Source organism: Antrostomus carolinensis, unplaced genomic scaffold (assembly GCF_000700745.2).
Source record: "Antrostomus carolinensis isolate BGI_N321 unplaced genomic scaffold, ASM70074v2 scaffold36702, whole genome shotgun sequence".
Taxonomy (NCBI): Eukaryota; Metazoa; Chordata; class Aves; order Caprimulgiformes; family Caprimulgidae; genus Antrostomus; species Antrostomus carolinensis.
In genome coordinates, this window is record NW_010298215.1 from 12,437 (window position 1) to 21,746 (window position 9,310).

Consider the following 9,310-nt stretch of genomic DNA (forward strand, 5'->3'; position numbering starts at 1 on the left):
TACAGGGGGCTGGGGATGGGAGAGGACTTGCAAATAAATCAGTATTGCCAGTTTGAGAAAAAAACCATTGGATAAAAGCTAAAAGCTCTTGCCTCTAGGTACCTTTGTAAACATACCTGTCACTCTTCCTCTCCAGGATAAGTACTAGCGCTGCTTGAGTATTTTAACTGCTTTGGGTAGTACTGGGGTAAGATTTTTCTCAGCGCAATCTAAGATAGCTTGTTAACTTCTCTGCTTCTTCCAAGTTACGGCAGGAGACTGTGTGACAGGAATCAGTAATGACTTCTCTTAGTTCAGTTTTTTCACGATGTCCCTCTCCCTCGGTAAGTGGTGAGATGGAGGGTAAGGTGTTGAGAATGTCTGACTGTCAGTTCAAGGCCACTTCAAGTATGTGCTGCAGCACAAAAAGGAAGGCTAGTGGTGTTAAATGAGCCCACGAAACAGAGGGAACTATATATCCAGAGTAGTTAGATAGAGTATTAGATACAGGTTTTTGTAGGGAACTTATTGAGGAAGGTGCAGTACTGGATACAGGTGTGAAGGAGCTGTATTTGAAGGAGTCCCAAGGATACTCTGAAAGAAGGAGGCAGCTAGAAAATAAAAAGATAAGGCAAGGAATAAAGGCCATCACTGTTATGTGAGAGGGACCCCTGAACCCTAGAAAACTACAATACAGAAATAAAACCACCACCTCCTGAAAAAAAAAGCTGTACAAAAGTGAAGTAAACTATATGAGTTGATCTAATATTTTTACTTAATTTTAAATTCTGTATTAAAAATTAATACATTAAACTCTTACAAAAGTAAGGCACATGCAAAACATTGTGCAACTTCCGACTTTCAACTCTTACAAACTAGCAAGCATTATTTTAATTTGGCATTTCTAGAGAGTCATTTTTTCCCCATGCAGGATATGTGGAAGCAGGTTAAGGTTGACACTGCACCAGTTCAATCTAGATTCTGTGCTTTCTGTACTACGGTAAGCAGAGATGGTCATATCATACAGGCATACAAAATAAAAACCAGCTCAAGTGCAGATTCTGAAGGTGATGACCAACATACAAAATTTAAGAATGTGAAGTTATATGCATTATAATACATCAGTAATCTTCTTCAGTACAGGATGATTTGGCAACTCCAGTCTGTGTAGTGCTAGTGTGCAGTTCCTAGTTACCGGTGTCATACGATGCTGAAGACCATGGAAAGATACTGCTCGTAGGACACCTGAATCCAGCCATCTTGATCAGTATCGTATCGTCGGAACACGTCAGTCAGCCTCTGAAAAGGGGGGAAAATCTCATACATTTTTGTACTGCCATATATTCCCCTTGCCGCTTAGGTTTCTACAGCTTTATGAACACTTTCTGCTCATCTCTTCTGTAGACACTTCACTACCTATCTTGTGCATATACAGGCAGCTCTTTCCCATGTCTTGTGCTTCAGCTGTGTAGCAGATCTGATTTTAAAACTGCCTTATGATCAGTACTATCAGTTCTTTAGACCAAGCAGCTTTTTATAACTGGCTTTAAAAGGCGGGGGGGGGGGGGGGGGGGGGTGGTGGATCAGTGCACAATTCTCATGAGATGTTTGAGGGTCACCTGGAGACAGAGCCCAGTGAGTACCGTGTCCATTTCTTGTCTTCTAGCCAAAGGTGCTTAGTGCATCAGTAGTATCAGAGTTGTCTCTGAAACCCCAGAGGTGCCAGGCAGTATGGACAGTGGACCAGAGTAACTACCAGCGTGGTTTCACTAACACCAGCTGAATGATACTCTGTTTCAAAGCCCTCTTTACCAGAGTTTAATTTATAACAAAGCATAATCGCCTTCTATTACAAATGACTATAAAGGCAACTGCTGTTTCGGCAGACTTACGGCTACAGACGTAAAGGAGACGCACAAACCACCTGTATGCCAACAACAGAAACAGTACTTTTACAGGGCACTCCTTTCTCCTCATGTTGTGTATCAGAAGATATCTCAAGACAGTGTTGCCATGCTGGCCAGTGTCAGAAGAGCTACCTTTTTCCTAGCCTACTAAAACTCAGCTTGTGCACTGCTACAGTTTCGCAACTTTTCCCCAAAGTCATGCGTTCCAGAGAAGTCAGAGACACTCACAGGAACCTTAAACACTGAGGTGAGGAATCACTCAGTGACTGGTTTCTAAAAAAAAATAATACACCTGTAAAACAACCATTTTCTCTCTCCACATGCATTTCTATTGCTGAAAGGGTGATTGATTGTTTTTGTTTGTTTTAAATGTCTCTTACTACCATTGCCCCTCCAGGAACAGCAGTGACAGAAGACTGAATAATTCAGCTGCTAGCTCAAATTCCTTTTAGTCATAGCCTTAAACAGAGAGATAAGCAAAAAACTCACACTTCAGATTCGAGAATTATAGGCACCACAGGACATGACACACTCCACTTTTAACACACCCAAGATCCAGAGGAAGTGTGAGTATTAAACTAATGGAAAAAATGTTGCATTTTCCTTTTAAAGCACTGAGACTATTTTAACATTATTTTTGCTCCATAAAAGTATTTAACAGGTCAAAAAAGAATCGTATCAAATTTACTTGTGATGCATATGGATAACCACTGAAGACCAATAAATGAAGATATTTCTAGCACCTCTTGTATACTTTATTCAAATAGTTTATTTATAAGCAAGTTCTAGATTCAACATTATAGTTAAATTGAGAACCATAAAAGTTTAAGAAAAGCTGGGGTTTTTTTTTCAAATGATATTAAAGTACATCTCCTTTCTTACCTGTAAAACAACACAGCACTGAATAAAGTCATCAAAAGCAACTTGTCCTCTTCCTTGTCTGTCAAATTTCCGAATAAGGATATCGTAGAATTGATCAGACAGTCTGTAACCTTGGAAAAGAGAAATGCTTTAGGTTTCAATTATCACAACCATTCCATCAAAAGAACTAAGCTGTTTAGCAGCATGTATAACAAAACCAGAAAACAGTGAGGAGCTGCAAGAGACAATTTTTTGGCCACGTATCTCCACTGCACAACAAAGGCGTTCAATTAAAATGCATGCAGTAAAAACTGTGCTGAATAATAATTATAGACAGTCACAGTAAACATAATTAGTGATTAAAGTGACTAATTGGTTGAGGGAGCGGATTAGGGCTGCAGCTCAAGTTATTATAAGTGAAGTCAATTGAATGAAAGTTCTTTTGCCATCAGAATGTTACCGTCGTGGAGACAGCCGGCTTCACTTTAAAAAGCGACAGGCTGTATCAAGTACTTCTGTAAATTCAGACGTTTACCTGAAGTTCTGGTAACAGCCTCAGAGGGGCCAACAGGGGAGACAGAAAACATTCCACACACGTGTACTGACACATCCAGTTTCTTTCCCCTGCCCCCATAAAAGGAAATAGCTTAAAAAGAAGTGCTTGTGGCATGGACATCTTCAAAAGGTACCTTATACCTAAAAGGATAACTGCATTCCACCTGCCTCACTTTAGCCACATTTGTCAGAGCAGTACAGCCCTAACAATAAGAAAGAAGCTCATTTGATGACATAACCCAGACATAAAAACTGTAATTACAAATGAATTACCAAAACCTGTTAGTGCTTGCTTTAGTTCATTTTTGTCAATCATTCCAGAATTGTCTCTGTCATACGTTCGAAAAACATTCTGCCAGTCTGAGATGTACTTCCAGACTCCTGTGAATTCATTGAAGTTCACACCACCTTTGTTTTCTCTGTCAAACATGCCTGAGATGAAAAAAAAGAAACACATACAAAACCTTAATCATGCTACTGTGCAGTAAGACCTGCTAGTATTTTAAGAAGGAAGCGGGAGTGCTTTGTGGGAGGTACTGAAGACAGAAAAGAAACTGCTAAAATACAAGTGAATACTTTGGAAGGTTCTGCCAAAAAAGCAAGTAGTCATCCACTGAAGCAGGAAAAGATAAAAGAGGACCAGAATGAATCACAGAGTGTTTGTTTTTCATTTCCAGTTTGAAAATATTTAGGGCTTGACTGATCATCCAGTGACAGAAAGGGCAGGGGGTGGGCTGTTCTTTTCTAAGGACACATGAAAAGGTCTAAGTCTATTGACTGACAGAAGTGCTGGGATATTGTCATCTTTATACAAAAAGCGTGTTGCACAGCAATGGAGCTCAGACTGCTGCTGAATACTTACTAAAAACAAAGCAAAAAACTTAGTCTTTGGATTTATGAACTGTATGATAGAAAAGACTTTTTTGTGTTTGAATTTTTCTCCTGTTCTACCACCATCATCTTCTACGTTACTGGAAATTGCCTTAGGAAACTACAGAATTCAAATATTGTAAAGCTTCTCTTTGGTCTTTTTGGAGCAGAACATAGGATTAAAAAGCAGGACAGGAAAAACTAGTTACAAAGACAAGCTATGTGGTATCTTTTTAGAATATTTAAGCTGAGTTTCCCCACACAAAAATGACATTTGCTATCTCTTCAGTTGTACAGTAACATTTTCTCAGGCTACTCAACAAGCACATGTGTGTGCATGCAAAGGGCAGTCCTGTATTATTCAAAAGGGAAAATATTTTAACTTACTACTGCTGAGCTGTCTAGAGAAAAAAAAAATAAAAGGAGTAAAGACATACTGAAACGTAACATCTAATGATAAAAGACCAGCTTGTTAACACTACAGCCAAATTAGTTCAAAAGACCTTTAAACAGGCATTAATTATTACAGTACAAATACAAATTGTGTATGTATTGTAATATTGGTACCTCCTTATTTCTGTAAAACAGTGTGCCAACCGACAGCATTCTCAACCGTCTGAACAGACCACAGAACAGTACCTTGGCTATTTCACATCGCACAACTACACTCACACAACTACACTCACCAAGAATTGACCTCACTGTTGCTGGATTAAATGGAGTCCACGTCCCTGAAAACAGAAAGAATTAATTAGTTCCTCAATACTAAGTAACATTAAAAAAAAATGCAGCCAACCAACAAACCAACCAAAAAATCAGGTAAGAACTTAAACAGTGAATTCAGAGCTAGATGACATATAAAATAAGGCTGCTTTGAAGTAATTATGTTCTTGACCATTCAGAGATTACTTCAGACCAATGCTTTACAGATACTCTATAGAAACCAGCATTTTTCAGGCTGGACCAAAAACCCCCCCCCAAAAAACAAAAACCCAAAACCTTGGAAGAACTAAGAATGATTTTTTTTCAGCCTGGGTAGGCAGGAGGTATTGGATAAAAGGCAAGATCAAAACTGAAGTCCCACTTTTTCTATTGATGGGAGCAGAACAGTTTTAAGTTATAACTCAAACAAGGTCTCATATCTATTCCTCAGTAAAACCCCATCTGCTTATTTCCTATTGTACAGGGGGATTGCTCCAGGGCATTTAGTTTCTGACAAGTGAAAAGGTTCCTAACACAGCACAACCGCATAGTGCAATTTAGAGTTGAGTTTAGTATAAATCCCACCTCTGCTTCTAAATCAGTCGAGTGTTAGTTTAAATTAGCCTGTTGAGCCCAAGAAATGTTGCTGCTTAAAAGGGCGGGAGCAGCAATCATCTGAAAAGGAGCTTTGTACATCTCTCAATACTTAAGAGACTAGTCACTTCGGAATAGTTCTCACTTGGTTGGGAGCATTCCAGAATGCTAGGAAGCATTAAGCTTTAAATTGAGATAAATACTGTGTCTCATCTAGAATTTCACCATCAGTTCTCTAGAGCCTGTGAAGGAACCAGGAAGACCAAGAAGCATGTATGAAATTTGCTGTGGCTGAGTGCAGGGACCACAAAGGAACCAGTAGGACCAGGGGTACTGGAAGGCATTTGCAGCCATGCAGTTCAGTTAGCTGACCACAAATACCCAACAGAAAGGCTGGGCGGGTACGCCGGGTTGTGGAGGCGTGGCTGCTTCGCTGCGCCAAGCTGCAGGGGTGTAAGCAGTGCTTATCTCAGAGCTGAATTTCTCACACAGAAGGGAAACTCTATCAGTGTAACTCTACAGATGCAGCAACGGGGGAAAAACCTTATACTGTGGGCAGGCCACTTGGCTATCTGCACATAAAGAGAAACATAAGCAGAGAAAGAGTAAATATTACTCTGAAAATGTTTAAGCAGTATTTTAGACAGAGAACAGTGGTACCTTAGCGTTGCATGTCTCCTGACAAAAATAAAAAATAATGGAATTATTAATAGGGTGCCAGCATTTAACTCTGAACAGAATAGAGGAAAAAGTAAAAATACAGTTTGAAAATTAACTTGTTTCATGTTGAAATTTTCCAAAGACTCATATAGACGCCATGGACTGAAATCGGAGCAACTCCAGTGCTGAAGAACCGTACTGATTTCAGTTTGTTCCAATGAACAGTGAGACTGTTCCCTCCTCCTCCCCCGACTCTACTATGAACTTTACACGGCAGCACAGAAAAAAATGAGAAGGAAGCACAGGATTTTGTTGTGCAACAACTATACGATGTGTTGATCAATCCCTCCCAGGTAACTCTACTTTTGTTAGCAGAAACTTGACATGCTGAAAGCTGAATGTCAAAAACACATTGAACTTCAAATTTTAATGAGCACTATGCAGACTTTTTTAATGTTTTGGAAATAAACACATAACATTCTTTTAGCCCATGTTAGATTGCAGGACAGGTACACACAACCACCCACTAGAGGATATATTGTGAAAATAATATAGTGAATTGTTAGTGACTTTGGTGTATAAGATCTAGAATCTCTTGGAATGAAGGAAGCTTACAGTTCTGTAAATATTTTGTCTAATAGTGAATTCACTTGGTGGGGATTCTTCATAACCGTAAAGCACTGAAACTGCTAATTACACTGTAAATAAGGAAAGAAAAGAGTTCAGATAGTCATCACTGCCCTTAAATTCAATCAGATTAGAAGATATTTAAAAAATATGAAGTTTAAAATGGCAGGTAAAGCCAGGTTCACACAGTTACAAATAGCACTGTAATCTTAAATGAAAACAGCGACTTAATCAATTTAACTTAGCTTTTGCTGAAGTTTTTATTCAAAATAGTATTTTAGTTATGGATCAGCTCCAGTGGCTACAATATATTGCTTTTAATTTATCAGATATATTATTAAACAAATATTCTAGTAAATCCAGTTTAGTCATAAGACCACAATTTTACTACACAGAGTCATCCAAATTTATAGCAAGCCAGGTTATTACTGGCAAAAAGGAGCCTTTCAGTCTGTGTGCATTGCAGTTTAAGCCCTTCTCAGTCACAAAGCACAGGAAGGATGAAGGAAATAAACCTTGGGAGAAGGAGAACTTGATATACACTCAAAGGTGCACAAACAGCTTCAATATGCACTTTTAAAGATTTCTAAGTGGAAAAAAAAAAAAACCCCAACAAACCCACAAAGTACAACCCTTCCCTCCCTAAGTCACCAGAGGAAAGTGAAAACAGGATACTGGAAACAATTTTTGCTTTTTATTTTGCTTCCATGAGTTACGTGACCATACCCTAGTTACTCTTTGAGCATTATGACAGGGAACTGACAGACTACTAGAAAGTTTTAATACTAAATCTAGAGTGCATCTTTCTATTTTGTTAGGAAAAAAACCTAAACATGCCTCATTTGGGGAAAAAAAAAAATTACCATCTTCAATTCCTGCACCATACTGAATTAAAAGATTTTATGTGCAGTAATCTGAACTTTGTCCAGGTAATACACTTATCCTGGTTAAAAAAAAGAGGTTCAGTAGTGATGAGTGAGGAATATACAAATTACCATTTACATTTTCTAGGAAGCAGAGCTGGGAAAAAAGGGTGCATGCCTTCAGTCCCCAGAATACAAATCAATGATGTTTATAACAGGTACTCAGTTTATAATGCATTATTACTAACATGCATCAAACCCAGAAAACTTCCCTTGAAATTAAAAAAAACCAACAACCCACAAAAACCCTGGAACAATGTGCTTAGCAAAACGAACAAACAAAAAAACTCCCAATAAAATAAAATCAGGAAGACTGTCCATTGTTTTCCTACCCCTCAGTCTTTTGCTGTAGATTAAATAGTATTAATCAGTGGTAGGAACATTCACCCCCCCCCCCCCCCCAAAAAAAAAAAAAATCAAAGAATTATGTCATCAAGTAACCAGTCTCACATGAAATTTAACGTTAAGCTTACAATGAACTACCTCACTGCTCACTGACAGACTTACCGTTGGATAACGCCTGCTGAAGTTCATTATCAGATATTATTCCACTCCTATCTTTATCAACCCTTGGGGGAGAAAAAAAAAAAGGCAGTAAGCTTTAAATTGCTAAAATTAACAGGTTCCACCTACATAAGACTTCAATAGTCTGGTTCTTACTCACCAGATAAGCTTAATATTTTCCTGAAAAGTCACTAATTGCATTTTACTTGGTAAAATTTACTGCAAATTAAATGCTTCATTCAGACTTATGAGACATTCTGGAACATGGTAAAAGCTACAAAGAAAACTAAAAAACTTATGAGTGAAGAAACACAAAAACACACAGTGGCAACAGAAGAGTTTGGGCATACTCCATACAAGAAAGTATTTTATTTATGTGTTTTTAAAAGAAAGGCAGAACACACCATGCTCCTTAAATCCACAAAATGCCTAATGTCACTGCAGGAAGATGTTGGGCTCCAAAACTGAAGCCTCAAGTTTGGCACCCAGTTTCTCTCAGGAAAACGCCGGCAATGGAGAGAAACCCACGAATGTAACCAGTGCCAAGTACCGAAGGAATCAACTGCAGGGCCATGACCCATTTCAAAGGGGTTCAGAAAGTGAAAAGGCACAGGCAGGTGCCAGCTTCCACTGAGCCTTCACAGTCTATTGTCTTAAGAGAACGGAGTTGTATCCCAAAATTAATAAACTAAGTCATTTCTGCCCAAATAAAGCAGGATTACCTGTTCTTTACAAGGATATCTGAAAGTGGTCTGGACTTCTCTCCCTGTTATACAAGGACCTTCCCCCTGATACTGGCAGTTTTTATTTCCCCTCAGTTACTACCATTCCAAAGCAGAGTCCTGCTCAGTTGATCCCTCTGCAGAAGCTGTTTTTTACCTTTAGTCCTCATTGGCTTTTTCTAAACCTTTTCAGTTTATTCTACTAGATTCCTTCCCCATATCAAAAACTATATAAACTACATACAACATTCAAATTGCAAGCAAAAATTGCATAGGTCATAATAGCAAAAAGATGCTCATCGTTTTATTCTCTATTTCTTTTCTAGGCATTCCAAACATTTTTTACCTTTTATAAGCTGTTACTAAGTGATAAGCTGGTATTTTCATAAGAACTTGTTATGACCTA

General features: G+C 38.5%; 1 protein-coding gene across 3 annotated transcripts; it reads right to left on the reverse strand.

The window, feature by feature from the left end:
- Nucleotides 1-740: 740 nt before the first annotated feature.
- On the reverse strand, nucleotides 741-8,247 carry PDCD6 (programmed cell death 6). 3 transcript variants are annotated; one of them, XM_010162382.1, is made up of 5 exons: nucleotides 8,186-8,247; nucleotides 4,859-4,903; nucleotides 3,576-3,734; nucleotides 2,769-2,878; nucleotides 741-1,278 (listed from the first exon to the last, which is right to left on the reverse strand). In XM_010162382.1, the coding sequence occupies exons 3-5, from the start codon at nucleotides 3,730-3,732 to the stop codon at nucleotides 1,180-1,182; spliced, it is 366 nt and encodes a 121-aa protein (XP_010160684.1). In that variant the 5' UTR covers nucleotides 3,733-3,734; nucleotides 4,859-4,903; nucleotides 8,186-8,247; the 3' UTR covers nucleotides 741-1,179. The 3 variants fall into 3 exon arrangements, with proteins under 3 accessions (XP_010160684.1, XP_028939425.1, XP_010160685.1); XM_029083592.1 differs by having other exon boundaries at nucleotides 748-1,278; nucleotides 3,582-3,734; nucleotides 8,186-8,240; XM_010162383.2 differs by lacking the exon at nucleotides 4,859-4,903 and having other exon boundaries at nucleotides 748-1,278.
- Nucleotides 8,248-9,310: the final 1,063 nt, after the last annotated feature.